Source organism: Brachyhypopomus gauderio, chromosome 17 (genome assembly GCF_052324685.1).
Source record: "Brachyhypopomus gauderio isolate BG-103 chromosome 17, BGAUD_0.2, whole genome shotgun sequence".
Taxonomy (NCBI): domain Eukaryota; kingdom Metazoa; phylum Chordata; class Actinopteri; order Gymnotiformes; family Hypopomidae; genus Brachyhypopomus; species Brachyhypopomus gauderio.
The window spans coordinates 18,815,605-18,835,418 of NC_135227.1; the positions used below are offsets into that span (position 1 = coordinate 18,815,605).

The 19,814-nt window shown below is 45.8% G+C and overlaps 1 protein-coding gene across 2 annotated transcripts; it reads left to right on the forward strand.

The window, feature by feature from the left end:
- The first annotated feature begins 803 nt into the window (after positions 1-803).
- LOC143480842 (uncharacterized) lies at positions 804-18,090 on the forward strand. 2 transcript variants are annotated; one of them, XM_076978703.1, is made up of 20 exons: positions 804-852; positions 1,305-1,911; positions 2,406-2,500; positions 2,928-2,989; positions 3,277-3,360; positions 3,624-3,780; positions 4,270-4,343; positions 4,661-4,799; positions 4,931-5,014; positions 6,125-6,156; positions 6,338-6,361; positions 6,736-6,846; positions 7,945-8,024; positions 10,620-10,776; positions 13,365-13,448; positions 13,968-14,163; positions 14,556-15,475; positions 16,621-16,668; positions 16,768-17,333; positions 17,498-18,090. In XM_076978703.1, the coding sequence occupies exons 3-20, from the start codon at positions 2,419-2,421 to the stop codon at positions 17,628-17,630; spliced, it is 3,033 nt and encodes a 1,010-aa protein (XP_076834818.1). In that variant the 5' UTR covers positions 804-852; positions 1,305-1,911; positions 2,406-2,418; the 3' UTR covers positions 17,631-18,090. The 2 variants fall into 2 exon arrangements, with proteins under 2 accessions (XP_076834818.1, XP_076834819.1); XM_076978704.1 differs by lacking the exons at positions 804-852; positions 1,305-1,911; positions 2,406-2,500; positions 2,928-2,989 and having other exon boundaries at positions 3,356-3,419.
- The last annotated feature ends 1,724 nt before the right edge of the window (positions 18,091-19,814 follow it).

Here is a 19,814-nt window from a genome sequence, read left to right on the forward strand (position 1 = left end):
GTGTGTGTGTGTGTGTGTGTGTGTGTGTGCTGGATGTTGGTCATAACTCTCGCCCTTTGAGTTCCTGATGAAACACCAGATGAGCCCCCTGCAGTGTGGCACTCTGCTCCCCCTACCCCACCCTCCTCCACCCTCCCCCTGCTCCCCCTTCCCCCTCCTCCACCACCCTCCCCCTCCTCCTGCTCCCCCTACCCCACCCTCCACCACCCTCCCCCTCCTCCACCCTCCCCCTGCTCCCCCTACCCCACCCTCCACCACCCTCCCCCTCCCTTCTGACCTACTTCCCCTCCCAGAGCAGGTGGGCAGCCCAGCTCACACTCTCCACAGCAGCTCTGGCTTTGCCACACAGGTCCGTGTGGTTACAGGGTCTCAGCCTAACCCAGCAGGGCCACGGTTCATTACAGAGGCCTCATCACGTGTTCTGGAGACGTCTCAGCTCACTGGCCCGTTTAAGAGCATCCTGCTGTTATTGGAACATACAAGCCTGCGTTTATGGTGTGGGATTACGACTTTTCACCTGGGATTAATCATCTAGGCACCATAATAGGCATTTACTCAAAATCATCTCACTCTCTCTCTCTCTCTCTCTCTCTCTCAAAAATAATAAAAATATTAAATCAGGGTTATATGTGCTAAATCCATTATCCATTATCACAACGGTCACTTGTGTTACTCATATATACTCATATCACAGTTACTCATATATATCTAACTCCTGTATTTTGGTATATCCTGTAGGAGGGGTGTCGGGCGCTTGTGTTGCGGTGTTGTGCTGCCATCTGGTGGTGCTGGTTGACTCATTGAATTAAAATGCCTGAGAACATTTTTGAGTATGAAACACGCGGCACTTTTGTAAGTAGACTCAAAAATATTTTACTCACACCGTTTGGTTTCGTCAGCTTTATTAATTTTTTAATAAATGCAGCCTTCACAGTATAACGCGACAGACTCCAGACGGGTTTGTGTTCCATACCCTGAATGTGGAGTTTAGTTCGCAGTGCGGCTGCGTAGATACACATGAAGTGAAGGAATCTGCCATTTAGCACCGCCACAGCTGCGGATGGCAGCCGCCACCTGCGTCTACACACCCGCAGGTCCTTCTCCTCCACCCTGTGTCCTACTGTAACTCACACTCCTTAAGACTGGCTGCTGTATTACACACGTGGCCACCACAGGCAGTGAATGTAGCTGATAACTACATCACCAGCTATATTGGCTCTGATTCTCTATGAGCGGACGTGTACAGCTTTAAGGACGATGCAGTGTTGGTTTTAGTGGGTCATTTATCTTCTGGTGTTTAACAGGTGGAAGGCCCGAAATGTCTCCATGTGATGATGCGCATTCTTCTGCTAAGCAGGTTGTAAAAGCACAATAAGACACAGAGGAGCAGGTCGGGGGGGGGAGAAAACACCGGCTCACCAAACGGGGGGATTCCACACTGAAACTCGGGCAACAGCACATATACGGGACGTCAGTCGCGTTATGGACGAGGACGTCAACCAGAACCAGAACACACACACACACACACACACACACACACACACACACACACACACACACATTCTCATGAACGCTTCATCAACTCCTGCAGCGCGCACCGGTGTCCGTTTGGGTTTAAACACCACCGAGTGTTAAATAAACCTCGTGTGGTTGTACGTGTAGGTGCAGTGTGTGGAGTATGTCTGCGCCTCGCGCGCCGACCTCGAGCCTGCGGAGCTGCACGTGACGCTCCGTCCGACGCACGCGGCTGTGTGCGCTGAGTGCGCGAGGCACCGGGACGCTGCAACGCTGTTACAGATTCAACACGTGGATGAGTGAAGGAGCATCTGAATCAATGAGAGTTTTTATGATTTCTTGTCAGGACGTACAGCGGGCTCGGCGGTGCAGAACGCTGACAGTGATCTGTTTAAGGTAAACTACGTTTCTCTCCCCAAACATTTGGCATTACAGACACGGAGCACAATAATACTGTCGGAATCGGACACATGTTTCTATACATATATGGTATTATCTTCGATAAATTTTAGTAATGTAATGACAATTGTAATTATTTGCACCACTTATTTGCACTGTGGTCAAGCACTTAGTTTACAGATTCTATTCACTATTCACATGTAATTTCTCAATTTACGCACGTTATCGTTACGTTTTATCACCAGTGTTGTGATCTTTAGTCTCACTTTGGACTGAAGTAATAGCCGATTTTAAAGCGTAGGGCACTTTTATACACTTCTTTTTAATCATGAACGGTTATAACAATTGACATAGCACTCTGATTCTTTCAAAGTTATCTCTGTGTTTACCAGTGCGAATGTTTCTGACATGTCTGAACATAAAGATGCCGTTGACCTTTAGGTAACCAGGACTGCTAGTGGGTTTAATATTTGGTCTGTGTCGTTGCGCAGACGTTAGGACAACATGGGACCCGAAGGTCGCGATTCCAAGAGCTTTCGGGTGGTTCTGCGTCTCTGTACACAGGAGCGCACTGAAATGTTAACAGGTTCATTCATTCATTCATTCATTCATTCATTCATTCATTCTTAACAGATAACTTTCACAAATGCTGCTTTTATGAATATCTAAACATTACATCACTGATTCATTCTGTCCATAACCCTTCTTGGTTGTGGCTGTAGCTTGATTATTGTTTTCTTGGTGATTTGTTTAAGACTAAGAATATATTTTGTGCATTAGTTATGTGTGAGTGTGTGTGTGTGTGTGTGTGTGTGAGAGAGAGAGAGTGTGTTTGTATGTGTGTGTGTAGGAGTGTGTGTGTGTGAATGTGTGTGAGAGAGAGAGAGTGTGAGTGAGTGTGTGCGTGTGTGTGTACGTGTGTGTACGTGTGTGTACGTGTGTGTGTGTGTGTGTGTGTGTGTGTGTGTGTGTTGAAACATCCCTAGACAGAGCTCTGTGTTTATTCTCTCCAGAAGAGAGCAGAGCCTCTGTCAGAGTCGTGGGGCTGAACAGAGTAACTGTTGACACTGGCAGGGTAAGAGGTTCTCTGACTAATCAAATCAAAACAGCCACTCCAATTAAATCAATGCCCTGACATCTCTCCCTATGAAATCTCTCCCTGTATTTCCCTATTGTCATGAGCAATGTACTCTCAAACACACACACACACACATATGAGCTCGGGGTATTAAACAGCGAGAACTCCACAGCATGTCTGTCAGGTTTCTACTGGAGTGAAACACTGGAAGGTTTGGTGGCGTGTGACTGTTTGCCAGCGCTGTGTATCTCTGGCTCACTGGTGCCCGTGTTTGTGCTGTTCAGGGCCACAGAGCTCACGTTCTGGATTTCGACGCTGTTTGGGATGAGGAGGCTTCTCCCAGAGACATCTACGAGTCGACGGCCAAGGCATTTATCTCTCTGCTGATTCTCAGGCACAGGAATGTGCATGTTGCACAAGTACTACAGTGGAGTATCACGTTCCATTACATTTATAAGAGAAGAATGCCAGTCTCACTCTGTTATTCTTTCATTCTTTCCATCATCTTCCCACTCTCTTGTTCTTTGTCTCTGTTTATCTCACTTTTCTTTCTTTCTTTTTCTTTGTATTCTCGCTCTCTCTCACTCTATCTCTGCCTCCCCTCTCTCCATCTTACCACCATCACCACCAGCCCTTGGTGGAGTATCTCATGAAAGGCTATAATGGCTGTGTGATAGCATATGGCCCCTACAACAGTGGGGAGACTCACCACAGCTCCACCACTGTTCACCACAGTAGTGAAAGACAGAGGAGCATCGTCAGTCGTGCTGCTGATGACATCTTCACCTGTATCCACCCGGCAGAGAGCAGCTCCAAACTCCACCAGCCACATTTCTGTCTGTTTGAACTCTCTACAGTCCTCTAAAAACCCACGGGATTTCTGGACCATATTGGACTACACTGCCCACAACAGTTTGCACTGATATGAACGTGTTTTCTGTTGCCTGTATCAGTGTAGGTTATCCAGCTGCTCTACTAAATTATTATGCTGACATTATTCCAAATACAGAGTTCTAGTGCACAGCTGAAGACAGCTGGGAGTCGTCCGAACTAAATTAAAAGGTAGTGAAGTCAAAGGTGCTGGTTTTCCTGACCATCGCTAAGAGAGCATGAACGTCGATCACTCCTGTCCACATTATATGCAAATTACTTGATGGCCATTGGCGTCTGCTGGTATTAGTCATGTTATCACATTTTTTTTGAGAATTGCATCATGTTACTGACTAGAGACCAAAATAACAGCATTCAGATTTCCCTCCTTAACATGAAGCTTCCAGCTCCTGAAGCCGCTTACGTTAGAGTCCGAGTGTCTTTTTACCATGTCTCTAATGAAAAGATCTACGATCTGCTGGTGAGTGCATTTTACAATCTGTTACTTAACATGCAAAAATGCAAATATTACAATGCTAACATTACAGTAGCTACTAACATTACTGTAGCTACGAACATTACAGCACTAACGTGGGCAAATGTTGACTAATTAGCATTCCTCTTTCGTTCATAGCTAGCTACAAACATGTTTAGTCACCTGTATGTTGAGCTTCAGTTAATGAGCAATGTAACCTCTTTTAGTAGATGTAAGGGGAGACTGAAATAGCCCTAGATCATGGTCTCTCATGGGTGAGGTTCTCCTGTGAGCTCATCCATCGCTGTTCTGTACCTGTTCAGGAGTCTCAGGTCAGCGAGGTGTGTCGTATCCATGACACAGAGGAGACGGTGTTTTTGGACGGGCTGAGGGAGGTGGAGGTGAGCTCTGCCCAGGATCTTCTCAGGGTGTACCGCCGTGGTGCCGCCCACAGGAACACAGGTATGAGGACGACCATTTATAACCCAGTAGGTCACAAGACAAAGATCCAGTGTACAGTTAGTAACCCAGTAGGTCACAAGACAAAGATCCAGTGCTCTCAGGACACGTTCGTTCCTTGTATTTGTGTGCAGGTGTCTCCAAGGGTGATTTTGCCAGCAAGTCTCACATGGTGTTTTGTGTGACAGTCATACACACGAGAGGACACTCTGACAGTGGTAAGATGAAAGAGACCAATCATATAATGGAAAAGAAAAAATCACATCCAGACAGAAAAACTCATGTGCGGACAGTAACACTGTAACAGCAATCAAATTTACAAAACAAAAGTGGCTTATTGATCAAAGACTGTTAGACTACATAAATAATAAAAACAGTCTGCACACCCTCCACACTAAGCCATTAATTAATTGTTATTAATTATGAATTAATATGGTTTGATATTAAATTATTAAGATTACCATTTGCTCAACCAGTCGTCTGTAAACCGTGCAGTATACTGTGTAATTAAAACCAGACAGGAACTTTGCTCTCAATCTGCCAACATTCTGTTATTTCACTCACTGTAGCCAAAGACACAATTCATGGCATTCTTTACTTTTATGAAAGCAATCTCAGCACACGGACACACCCTAGACTCCAGCAGGGGTTCTGAGAGGCAGGGGAGGACCACCCCCACTAGTGTGTGTGCCTGGTATCTGTAGAGTTATCAGCCAGTGTGTGTGTTGCCCCCACTGGTGTGTGTGTGTGTGTGTGGTATCTGTAGAGTTATCAGCCTGTGTGTGTGTTGCCCCCACTGGTGTGTGTGTGTGTGCCTGGTATCTGTAGAGCTATCAGCCTGTGTGTGTTGCCCCCCACTGGTGTGTGTGTGTGTGTGTGGTATCTGTAGAGTTATCAGCCTGTGTATGTTGCCCCCACTGGTGTGTGTGTGTGTGTGTGTGTGTGTGTGTGTGGTATCTGTAGAGTTATCAGCCTGTGTATGTTGCCCCCACTGGTGTGTGTGTGTGTGTGTGTGTGTGTGTGTGGTATCTGTAGAGTTATCAGCCTGTGTATGTTGCCCCCACTGGTGTGTGTGTGTGTGTGTGTGTGTGTGTATGTGTGTGTGTGTATGTGTGTATGTGTGTATGTGTGTGTGTGTGTGTGTGTGTGTGTGTGTGTGTGTGTAAAGAGATAGGAACATGCCAGAAAATCCCTCTGGACCGCCCGTGTGCTTAAAGTGCTTTTAACTCACTATAATGTGACCTTGTGTTATGCATATGTGTGTATGTATGTGTTCTTGTGTGTGTGTGTGTGTGTGTGTGTGTGTGTGTGTGTAATTGTTGTTATAGAAGGAGTTTTCATGTCCAGCAAGCTCACTCTGGTAAGTTTACAGTATCACTATGAACTGTAGACTGTATTCTCTCTTTAGTTATAGTAACTAGAGTGTGTGTATACATGTTCGTGTATGTATGTGTGTGGGTGTGTGTGTGTGTGTGTGTGTGTGTGTGTTTAAACCATTGCGTTTTCAAAGATGACCATTTTACTCCTTTCTGGTTTTATAGGTAGATCTTGCAAGTGCATCTAAAGTAAGCTTGATCACACACCTACAATAACATACTCCTACACACACACACACACACACACACACACACACAACCTTTCACTCTAGAGTTTCTCTTTTGGAAATGCTTTTTTTTTTCTTCATGTCCTCATGTCCTTGTGTCTTCATGTCTTCGTGTCCTCGTGTCTTCATGTCCTGAGTATTCACTGCATTAGTCACTCTGAAGCCTTAGCTGTCATTTTGCTAAAGGAAAATTGGTGTTATTTAGTTGGAGCGGGTGCTTCAGTTATCTTACCAGAATGTTTTTGTCCTCTCCTCCCCATTTCTCTCTCTCTTTCTCTCTCCCTCTGTCTTTCTCTCTTTCTTTCTTTCTTTCTTTCTGACTGTTTGCTTTGCAAGTCTGAATGTCATAGTTCTACAGCTCTTGATATGCGGAGGGGTTTCCATGTGACTCCAGAGAACCCACAGGAAGCCAAAACACTCAAACGATCTCTCACTATCTTCAGAAACGTGAGCATCACAGCACTAATCTGCTATAACTGGAGCCCTGGGCTCCTCTGACCTCTCTGAACAGGCACAGGGAAGGAACTCCAGCCTGTACGTAGGGGTTCACGCTACATGTAGGGACTTAGGATACATGTGGGGACTCAGACTATATGTAGGGACTTAGGGTGTATATGGGGACTCAGCCTGTAAGTAGGCACTGAAACTGTGTGTGTGGGCACCAATGTGTTTACACTCACACAGGAAATAAGATGGAAATAAGACTGAGGGGGACGTGTTAGGGGTTAAATGTGTTTCTGTGAAGGTTGAGGGGGCTGGGAATAGTGAGGGGTCACGGTGGAGGGGTTAGTCAGGGTCACATTCAACAAAATGAACTCAAGTTCAGGAGGATATTGGAACAAGCCCCATTACCATAGCTACAGCAAGATAACGCAGGACTCCGTTCGCTCCCTTGCAGAATATTTTTGGTGCATTTGTGAAAACAAAGTCGCTTGCATGATAACACTCCAGTCCGCTAGCACACAGGAGAGAGAACAAGGAAGATCTCATCAAATCAGCGAGACATTAACGTGAAGGATTTCAGAGCAGCGTGTTCACTGCAGCCTCAGCATTAATACAGAGGATCTTCAGTGTTTATGAAGGGGCAACTTACTACATCTTAGATGATTCTGAAAGGTTCTCAGAGACCTGATGCTAAGATGGTGATTGTTTAACTAGTGGAATGTTTAACCTCCTTTTTTCGTCAAATCACGATTCCGGTTGACATGCTTCGTTTTTTGTTGTTTTGGTTATTTGTTCAGTTTACCCTCCCCTGACAGATATACAGTCCGCCACAGTAACACTGGACTCCTTGGGTAACACATGGCACAGCTGGGTTTGAACCCATCAGTAACAATTGCGGTCTGAATGCTGGCTTTGAGAGGTCCACAATTCATGTGAATGGGGCTAAGAAATTGTAAACTGAATAAAGACTTTAGCAAGTCTCTCTCAAATTTATTTTCTTCTAAATTTACCTGATCCTTTGTGCTTTGTTGTAGTCTGAGGGTAATGGGTTTTGCTGCGTTACTCGGGTTTTGTGGGTAATGTAGTTTTCTCTACTTGCAGGTAATATTTTGTCTGAGTGCTGCAGTCTCTCAGCATGTTCCATACAGAGAGTCTAAACTCACCCGTGCTCTGAGAGACTGGTGAGCTTCATCACTTATTATCACTTTTCAATGTTGATCACTCTTTATTACTCCTCACCAGTCACTCTCCATCAGTCATCACTCCTCACTCTTCATTGTTCACCCCCTCAGTCATCACTCATAATCACTGATCATCATCACTCTTTATCACTCATTATCACTCCATCACTCCGAATCACTGATCATCATCACTCTATCACTCACAGTGAATCTTACCACTTTTTTCAGTAACAAGTAATATAACGCGCTATTTCCAGTCCAGTAATCAGATTAAAGTTACCAAGTAACTGTGCATTACTATTTTTATTTTCCCTAGTAAAATATATATTTTTGCTTTCTTCTTGGCTCAGTTCTACTTTTGCGTCTGACCGTAGCGCTCGACTCCGCACGCTGCACGCGACCCTGTGAAAGCGCGAGCGCGTTCACGTAATTCTGAGTTCCACGATATGTGGTAGTATAAAGGATCACCCCTCAAAAACAGGGGAAGGAACATGACGAATTTTAATGTTGCTTTGTGTTTCAGTGTGTTCCAGGTTTGAAAAATGCTGGAATTTTGGCTAAAGTACTTAAAAATGCTTGAACTTGTAATTGTATTTCGTTTCACAACAAATAGCTGTCTGACTGAATAGATCGCTTGTATTACATTTATAAATACATTTACAAATAATACCACACAGCTACAAAAACGTAATGTCAGGAGATACATCATTTAAATATCAGGAGATACATTGTTACTGTTAAAAATGCACTTCCAATAAAGTGAGCATTGGAAAAACTAATTTTGCTGCTGAATGTAACTACTAAAGTAACTTGTAATCTAATGTAGTTACTTTAAAAATCAAGAAATCAGTAACGTAACTAAGTTACTTTTTTAAAAAGTAATCAGTAATCGGATTACTTTTTCAAGGTAACTAAGCCATCACTGTTCACTCATCACCAGAGGTGGGACCAAGTCAGTGTTTTGCAAGTCTCAAGTAAGTCCAAGTCTTTATCCTCAAGTCCCGAGTCAAGTCTCAAGCAAAGACAGTCAACTCAAGTCAAGTCTCAAGTCAAGACAAGCAACCGTCAAGTCAAGTCCCAAGTCCGAAACTTCCAAGTCCCAAGTCCTTTCGAGTCTTTTTTTTTTTTACAGGCACCAACGCTTTACGAATGCTACGCTGATGCGTTTCTTTACTCGTTTTGTTGGTGTCCGCCAGCCAAAAGATGACAGATCATTTACATTTTATCTTCTCTTAATTACATAAATGTACTTAAACAAGAATGTTTCGTTACATAATTTTACACGAAAATAGCAAGCTTCATCGTAAGCAAGATGCTGTCATTATAAATGGTTATTCTAAACATTTGGATAAAATGTTTAAATATAGACTAATAAAAGGTTAGGGTTATTTTTCATTGTTTTCTGTTATTGTGGGGTCACGGTGTACTATTGTTACCTGGAGATTCAGTGGGGTCACATATTCTGATGGCTGCCGTCAGAATTGGTGACCCCAGTTAAAAAGGCTCACCTGTACATCCCATTCATGATTTCTTTGTTGGCTGCAATGGTGAGGGGATGGTAAATCTTGTTTAAGTACATTTATGTAATTAAGAGACGATAAATGTAAATATAAACATCTGTCATATTTTGGCTCGTGGACACCAAAAAAACGAGTAAAGAAAGTGCATCAGCGTAGTTTACGTAGCATTCGTAAAGCGTTTGTGCCTCTGAACAGAAACTGTGAAATAGCGCCACCTGTGGTCACAAAACTCGACGGTCACAGAATCTAGTGTAACGCCGGTCTGCGTCAGAAGGACGGAAATGAAATTAATGGGGCGCATTTTATAAATATTAATATGCGATTTAAAATTTAGATTTGGGGTAAAAAAAAATCAAGTCTTGGCAAGTAAACAGGTTCAAGTCCAATTCAAGTCCCAAGTTATTGGTGTAAAAGTCCAAGTCAAGTCTAAGTCTCTGAATATTTTTTCAAGTCAAGTCAAAAGTCTTAATATTAATGACTCGAGTCTGACTCGAGTCCAAGTCATGTGACTCGAGTCCCCACCTCTGCTCATCACCACTCAGAATCACTGATGACCATCATTCTTCATCACTCATCACTCTTCATCACTCATCATCAATCTTCATCACCTGGAATCACGTTACATCATTCTTCATTACTCTTCATCATTCAGCTCCTTCATCATCTCTCCTCAGACTCGAGTTTGAATTTTTATATTTCAGTATTTTTGCAGTAGAGGGTAATACAACATCACCAGTGCTGAATGTTACAAAACTCAATGTAGAACTTACAAAATTAATAGAATTTATTAATTGAACTGCAGTGTGTGTTACACCACCGAACATATTGCATCATTGGACTTCTCAGCAGATTACATTACATTACACTTGACCTGTTACATCTCAGCATGTTACATGACTGGACATGTTACATCATCATGTTACATGTTCCATGGCTGGACTTGGCTGTGTTCTCTCATCTGTGATCACCATGTCTATTACATTTCATGTGAAGTCTTGTGTGGTTGTTGTATGAACATGTGTAGTTGTTATTTAGTGTGTTGAGTGAAGCAGTGTGTGTTGTGTCTTTGCTGCAGTGTTGCTGGGAACTGCCGAACGTGTCTGCTGGTTACTTTGGCAACACAGTCGACCTCAGTCACTGAGACTATGAGCTGCCTGCAGTTTGCTGCCCGAGCAATGAATGTCCCTTCACGAGTGATACACCCATCACTCACACGCTACACACCTGCACAGGTACACACACACATATCACTCACACACTACACACCTGCACAGGTACACACACATCACTCACACGCTACACACCTGCACAGGTACACACACACATCACTCACATGCTACACACCTGCACAGGTACACACACATCACTCACATGCTACACACCTGCACAGGTACACACACACACATCACTCACACGCTACACACCTGCACAGGTACACACACACATCACTCACACGCTACACACCTGCACAGGTACACACACACATCACTCACATGCTACACACCTGCACAGGTACACACACACACATCACTCACACGCTACACACCTGCACAGGTACACACACACATCACTCACATGCTACACACCTGCACAGGTACACACACACATCACTCACACGCTACACACCTGCACAGGTACACACACACATCACTCACATGCTACACACCTGCACAGGTACACACACGCATCACTCACACGCTACACACCTGCACAGGTACACACACACATCACTCACACGCTACACACCTGCACAGGTACACACACGCATCACTCACACGCTACACACCTGCACAGGTACACACACGCATCACTCACACGCTACACACCTGCACAGGTACACACGCACATCACTCACACGCTACACACCTGCACAGGTACACACACACATCACTCACATGCTACACACCTGCACAGGTACACACACACATCACTCACACGCTACACACCTGCACAGGTACACACACACATCACTCACATGCTACACACCTGCACAGGTACACACACACATCACTCACACGCTACACACCTGCACAGGTACACACACACATCACTCACACGCTACACACCTGCACAGGTACACACACACATCACTCACACGCTACACACCTGCACAGGTACACACACACATCACTCACACACTACACACCTGCACAGGTACACACACACATCACTCACACGCTACACACCTGCACAGGTACACACACATACATCACTCACACGCTACACAGGTACACACACACATCACTCACACGCTACACACCTGCACAGGTACACACACACGCTACACACCTGCACAGGTACACACACACATCACTCACACGCTACACACCTGCACAGGTACACACACACATCACTCACACGCTACACACCTGCACAGGTACACACACACATATCACTCACGCTACACACCTGCACAGGTACACACACACACACACACATCACTCACACGCTACACACCTGCACAGGTACACACACATCACTCACACACTACACACCTGCACAGGTATACACACATCACTCACACGTTACACACCTGCACAGGTACACACACGCATCACTCACATGCTACACACCTGCACAGGTACACACACATCACTCACACGCTACACACCTGCACAGGTACACACGCTACACACCTGCACAGGTACACACACACATCACTCACACGCTACACACCTGCACAGGTACACACACGCATCACTCACATGCTACACACCTGCACAGGTACACACACATACATCACTCACACGCTACACACCTGCACAGGTACACACACACATATCACTCACACACTACACACCTGCACAGGTACACACACATCACTCACACGCTACACACCTGCACAGGTACACACACACATCACTCACATGCTACACACCTCCACAAGTACACACACACATCACTCACACGCTGCACACCTGCACAGGTACACACACGCATCACTCACACGCTACACACCTGCACAGGTACACACACATACATCACTCACACGCTACACACCTGCACAGGTACACACATCCATCACTCACATGCTACACACCTGCACAGGTACACACACATCACTCACACGCTACACACCTGCACAGGTACACACACACATCACTCACACGCTACACACCTGCACAGGCACACACACACATATCACTCACGCTACACACCTGCACAGGTACACACACACACACACATATCACTCACACGTTACACACCTGCACAGGTACACACACACATCACTCACACGTTACACACCTGCACAGGTATACACACCTGCACAGGTACACACACACATCACTCACACGCTACACACCTGCACAGGTACACACACACATATCACTCACGCTACACACCTGCACAGGTACACACACACACACACATATCACTCACACATTACACACCTGCACAGGTACACACACATCACTCACACGCTACACACCTGCACAGGTATACACACATCACTCACATGCTACACATTTGCTCAGGTACACACACACACACACATCACTCACACGCTGCACACCTGCACAGGTACACACACACATCACTCACATGTGTGTCTGTCAGTGCCTGTGCATTTGTGTTTATCTGATCAGGTTTGTAGCTTGAATGTAACTATATACAGTACATGGACAGGTGTGTACTGTGTTCTAGTATCTAGGCATGCACACACATACAGACCTCAGGCAGACATTTTATACCACACACAGAAGAACAGCTCTATGAGGTTTCATAACATTGGTCATGCATTTATGCTCACTGTTCAAAATGAACAATGAAATCGATACATTTAAAATCCTGAATGAAAATAAAGGCGGGACTTTGTCAGGTACCAGACGTCTGGACAACAGAGAAAAACTCCGCCCATGTGCCCAGGACACAGGGACCCCCACCAGGCACCACAGACAGAAGAGTGAGTGTCCTGCACATCCTCCCCTGGGTCAGGATGATCTGGAGTTAGCTTTCACCTGTCTCACAAGTAGGGCTGTCACAATAACAGATTTTCACTACAGTTATCTTGGCCAAAAGAATTCACGATAATATTATCAGGAAACCTGCAAAATCTGCAGAAGAAGCTTTAAGAGACACCAAACCCACCGTCGTAGCCTGATCATGTAGCGACTCCGTATTGGAGTTACAGCAGCAGAACTCATCAGAACTCCTGTAGTGTTGTGCCTGTGACCTAAATGACTAATTGATGTTTGTCTAATTAATATGTACTAGTTGCATACTAGTGTATGTCAGACTTAGATGTTTATTAGCCTGTGATGCTGATCTGGTATAGATGTTAGCTAATGACAATTAGCCTATGAAAATAAACAAGATCCCAGCCAATGGATCCCACCCAGAGCCCATTCTTTACACAACATGACTAACACGGACATTTCTTGTTGATTTTGGACTTCTCCTGTGTGTGTTCTGTGCGGTTCAGGCCCAGGCCATGCTGCCGCCCATCCTGGCCAGCGCGGGGACCCTGCAGCTGCCCGTGGCCAGGGTCAGGGCCAGCATAGCGGGGGGAGGGGGCGTGTCCTTCCTCCCTCTGCTCCAGCAGCACAGAGACGCAGATCTGAGCGGCCAGCATGGCAGAGCTCCTCACTCCACAGACGGGAGGAACACAGACTCCAGCGGTAATGGGAGCTCAGGAGAACGAAGGATTAAAAGCTAGTTATTGATCGCCTGCTAGTCACCTGATCATGTATGATTGATACTTGTGAAGAGAGCAGATCTGCAGTGTGTTGTGAACTGTGCGTTGCAGTGTGTTGTGAACTGTGCGCTGCAGTGTGTTGTGAACTGTGCGTTGCAGTGTGTTGTGAACTGTGCGTTGCAGTGTGTTGTGAACTGTGCGCTGCAGTGTGTTGTGAACTGTGCGTTGCAGTGTGTTGTGAACTGTGCGCTGCAGTGTGTTGTGAACTGTGCGTTGCAGTGTGTTGTGAACTGTGCGTTGCAGTGTGTTGTGAACTGTGCGTTGCAGTGTGTTGTGAACTGTGCGTTGCAGTGTGTTGTGAACTGTGCGTTGCAGTGTGTGTGGTGAAAGCCGCTGCCCCACGGTCACCACGACTCCCGGTTGGTGGGTGTCCAGGAAAAGAGTCTGCGCTGAGCTCCCACCAGCACTCCGCCGTGAAGCTCTCTTCATCCTCATCTTCATCAGCGCTCGCCTCCTCGCCGACCCTCGGCACTGTGAGCGAGTGTCTCAACTGCAGACAGGAGAGGAAGATCAGGGAGGAATACGACAAGTTCATCATCCAGGTGAAGAGGGACAGAGACCTGCTGAGTGAGAGAGTGATGGAGCTGGAGAGAGAGCTGGAGAGAAGAGGACGACGAGAAGAAGGAGAGACTGGCAGAGACGTGAGACACGGCGAGACTGGAGGAGAAGTGAGACGAGGAGAGACTGGTAGAGACGTGAGACACGGGGAGACTGGAGGAGAAGTGAGACGAGGAGAGACTGGGAGAGAAGTGAGACATGGGGAGACTGGAGGAGAAGTGAGACGAGGAGAGACTGGTAGAGACGTGAGACACGGGGAGACTGGAGGAGAAGTGAGACGAGGAGAGACTGGTAGAGACGTGAGACACGGGGAGACTGGAGGAGAAGTGAGACGAGGAGAGACTGGGAGACAGGAAGAGACTGGAAGAGAAGTGAGACGGAGAGAGTTTGGAAGAGAAGTGAGTCAGGGAGAAGGAAAAGGAGACAAAAAACAGGAGAGAAGGAGGAGAAAAGAGGAGTCTGAAAATGAGGAGAGTGATGGGAAAAGACCAGAGGGAGAGAAGAAAGACGAGAGAGGGACTGCAGCAGGCAGAAGAGCGCCAGATCCAGAGGAGAGGAATGGAGAAGAGAGAAAGAAAGACAGGAGTAAAGAAGAGAGAGCAAAAGAGAGTGACTCGACTGGAAGGGAATCCAACGGATCCCCACTCAGTGCTCTAGAAGCACAGGACAGCTCAGAGGTAAAACAAGAGTCAAAAAGCACTCGAGCCTTCTTTCACCTGCTCTGACCACTCTGATCCACAGAAATATCAGGCCTCGTGAGAGCTGACCCCACCCCCTACCCCCTCCCCCACCACACACACACACACAGCCATAATGGGTGTGTGTACAGTAAGAGAAAACAATTGCACACATTGCAGTGACTGGAAAATTTTTTTACCCAAAATTCTTTGGTGTTCTGAACTCTGCTAGAGGCAGAGAAACTTGCTGAACAAATCACCCAACTCCACACACACACATACACACACACACACACACACACACACACACAGTTTTTGCTTACAAGCTGATCAGAGTTCATGTTGTTTTATGAGATGTTTAGAAGCTGATTTGAGCTGAGTACTGCTGTGCTGTTTTAAAAGAGACTGCTGTTGGAACTTCAGAACATGAGAGAATAATATGAGTGTGTGTGGGAGGAGTATGAGTGTGTGTGGGAGGAGTGTGAGTGTGTGTGGGAGGAGTGTGAGTGTGTGTGGGAGGAGTGTGAGGGTGTGTGGGAGGAGTGTGAGGGTGTGTGGGAGGAGTGTGAGTGTGTGTGGGAGGAGTGTGAGGGTGTGTGGGAGGAGTGTGAGGGTGTGTGGGAGGAGTGTGAGTGTGTGTGGGAGGAGTGTGAGGGTGTGTGGGAGGAGTGTGAGGGTGTGTGGGAGGAGTGTGAGGGTGTGTGGGAGGAGTGTGAGGGTGTGTGGGAGGAGTGTGAGGGTGTGTGGGAGGAGTATGAGGGTGTGTGGGAGGGGTATGAGGGTGTGTGGGAGGAGTGTGAGGGTGTGTGGGAGGAGTGTGAGGGTGTGTGGGAGGAGTGTGAGGGTGTGTGGGAGGGGTATGAGGGTGTGTGGGAGGGGTATGAGTGTGTGTGGGAGGAGTGTGAGGGTGTGTGGGAGGAGTGTGAGGGTGTGTGGGAGGGGTATGAGGGTGTGTGGGAGGGGTATGAGTGTGTGTGGGAGGAGTGTGAGGGTGTGTGGGAGGAGTGTGAGGGTGTGGGAACAGTCACACAGCTCGAGGAGGAGAAGGTTTCACCTCTTCTTCATACCTGCTCCTCTTCCTCATTATAATGAGTTGGTACTGATGAGTTGATACAACACTGTTCTCAGTTCAGTTGTTGTTGCAGGCAGAGCTGATCTCTCATATGGACGACAGCAAAAACTGCTATGAAAAAGTGAGCATATTCGCACATTTTAATGAAGGTGTGTGTATATACATGTGTTTTATGTGGAGTGTGTTAACTGATTATGTATGTGTGTGCTGCCCCCTGCAGGTATGTTTAGAGAATGCAGAGTTAAAGGCACAACTGGAAGCCCTTCTGAAAGTGGTCAACTCCAAGACATGCTCTGGGTGCCATGGAAACACAAACACACATGCCTCAAAGCCTCATATAAACAAACACTCCTCACACACGCAAACGGACGCACACTGCTTACACACGGAGCGAGACACACACTCGTCACACACGCAGACAGACACACACTCCTCACACACACACACAGTCACCACGAACACAGAGATGGTTGTAGTGTCACACAGTATATCTCAGCAGTGCACCACTGACCTCCTGCAAGGTGAGACACACACTAGTGTGTGTTCCTCTATCTATCTGTGTGTGTGTGTTTTATTCTTAAAGGACCCTCCCCCACTCTCTCTCTCTCATTCTCTCTCCCTCTCTCTCTCATTCTCTCTCTCTCTCATTCTCTCTCTCACTCACTCTCTCTCTGAAGGGAGTGAGTGTTTTTGCAGCTCACCCGGCTCTCCTATACCATCTGAATCGACCTCTCACACCTGCCAATGTGAATCGAAACTGCAAAAGACCAACTTCTACAAACAGCTGTGGGTGTAAACACACACACACACACACACACACACATACATTCACTATCCTGGTTCATTTTGTGATTTGTTGGTCGGCAACAAACGTGAGCGCTAGATGCTAGTTGACTCACTAAGGGATGTTGAATAGGTGTGTGTGTGTGTGTGTGTGTGTGTGTGTGTAGAAGGAGAGAACACAGCTTGCTGTTGGACGTGATGCTGGTGTTGTATAAGCGAGAGTGGTTCCTGCAGGACGCCGTGCCCTACGTCAGACGTACCCTCACTAAGTGTGGTCTCACACTGGGAGACGCAGACTAGAGGGGAGGTGTGTGCGTGTGTGTGTGTGCGTGTGTGTGTGTGCGTGCGTGTGAGGACAGACAAAGAACAAGACATTGTCACTTTGAGTAGATGTGAAATATACATCTCTTGACTTTATTTGTAAAGCAAGCCTTAGTTTCATTTTCAGAGCACATGTAATTTGTCAAAATAACAAACATTTTGACATATCCTGTATAAGAATAACCCTGTTCAGAGGAATGTACTCTGGCCATATAGTATCTTTTATTTGGTTTGTTTGTTTGTTTATTGGTCTTATTGTTTGTTTTGTTTTTGCATTAGTCTTATATCTGTGTATACTTTTATAATTTACTAGAAAAGCAAGATTTAGGATGAATACTGTAGCTACAATACAATATAGGTTCCAAAAACTTTTTACAGTAAAAGTATTTTTGTTCCTGTACCTGTTCAAACATGGAAATTAAAATATGTTAAACCGTTATTTCATCCTCGTTTATAAACTAAATACAACAGAGTGTGAGGTTCAGTAACAAAATATAAAACTGCAAAGAAATAAAAACAGAAAAGAGCTGTATAATTGTATGGGGGGGGGTTGGGTATACTGATTGGTTCTCCACAAACAGAAGTGAGCTGCTTCTTATTGACATCTTATGTCTTTATTAACCACCACTCCCTCCACATTTAGTTTACTTCCGGGCTGTGTTCGAAATAGCCTACTACATACAGGATACTGCAAACTGCACTCAGTATATACTGGATACTGCATACTGGTCCTCGTAGTAGTATGCAGTAGTTTCCAGTATGCGACAAAAGCAAAGCATACTACGGGGTCATGTGAGCATAGTGTTGCATGATGGGATGCAGTACACCACAAAGATTTGCATACTGGAATATTTTGCAGAAGTAGTATGTCATCCGGGGATTTTTATTTGCATACTGCACACTGGATACTAATTTGGGGCCCAAGCAGTACGCCAGTAAAATGTAGTAGACTATTTCGAACACAGACACAGTTTTGTTATTGCTGAGTTTGAGCCAACGTTAAAGGCTTTGTCAGCATTAAAGGGCTTGTTCCTTGAGCAGAAATGACTTTCAACTTCTCTCACAGCAGTAACATCTCACTTCTGTGGGAGCTTGACATGACTGAGCAACACATCTACGGGCTGTGTTCGAAATAGATTACTACATACTGGATACTGCATACTGGACTCAGTATATACTGGATACTGCATACTGGTCCTCGTAGTAGTATGCAGTACAGTTTCCAGTATGCGACAAAAGCAAAGCACACTACGGGGTCACGTGATTGTAGCGTTGCATGATGGGATGCAGTACACCACGAAGATAGCTCTGTTCGCGTACTGGAATATTTTGCGGAAGTAGTAGGTCATCCGCAGGGTTGCCAACTTTTGACGTTCGCTTGGAGTGAGATTTTAACCTGGAGCCGGTGGCGAGTGTATTTTGTTGAGCGGGGGGTGGCGAATGAAAGTTGTTGAGCGGGAAGGGGTGGCGAACGTAAAATGGACACAGATTCAGTGTTATATCGCCGGTGGATGGCGCCAGAGCTAGCGAACTAGTAACGTATTGAATCATATATGTGGATCTGAGGTAAATAAACTGGATATTTTTTTCGGCGTGAGATATCGGAAGTGTGGCGTGAGAGCGTGTGAAAACGGTCAAATGCGTGTGTTGGCAACCCTGCATCCGGGTATGTTTCGCGTACTGGAAATTTTCATTTTGGTCACATACTGTGTACGGCATACTGAATTGGGGCTCGATCAGTATGCCAGTAGTATGTAGTAGACTATTTCGAACACAGCCACGCTCTCGGTGTTGGGTGGCAAAGAAGAAGTAGCGTAGAGGAAGCCGACACCTGGCTCTGCAGCGCCACCTGGCGGACGGTCCAGTGAAGGGCGCATAGCAGCCGCACCTGGCCCAGCTGCGGGCGGACGAGCCCTAACACAGAGTAACACAGGCGCGTTTAGTTCTTTAATATATCGGCAATGAATATTAACACTTCCCATAAAAAGTTTAAATAGTCTAAATATCTTTTAAAAGTTTCACAGCGGAAGCTCTATTTAGCAAGATGTGTGGCACTCAATATTATATTCAGCACCCCATAACAGAACTACATTAATGTGACATAGAAACAAAATTTGGTTATATGAAATATAGTGGAGATATTCTCATGGTTTCTTAAGATGT

Bases quoted from the DNA above. Each gene is read 5' to 3' on its own strand.
- LOC143480842 (XM_076978703.1), top strand. From the start codon at position 2,419: ATGGGACCCGAAGGTCGCGATTCCAAGAGCTTTCGGGTGGTTCTGCGT. The intron at 2,990-3,276 runs GTAAGAGGTTCT...TGTGCTGTTCAG, and splicing joins TAACTGTTGACACTGGCAGG to GGCCACAGAGCTCACGTTCT. The intron at 17,334-17,497 runs GTGGGTGTAAAC...GTGTGTGTGTAG, and splicing joins ACCAACTTCTACAAACAGCT to AAGGAGAGAACACAGCTTGC.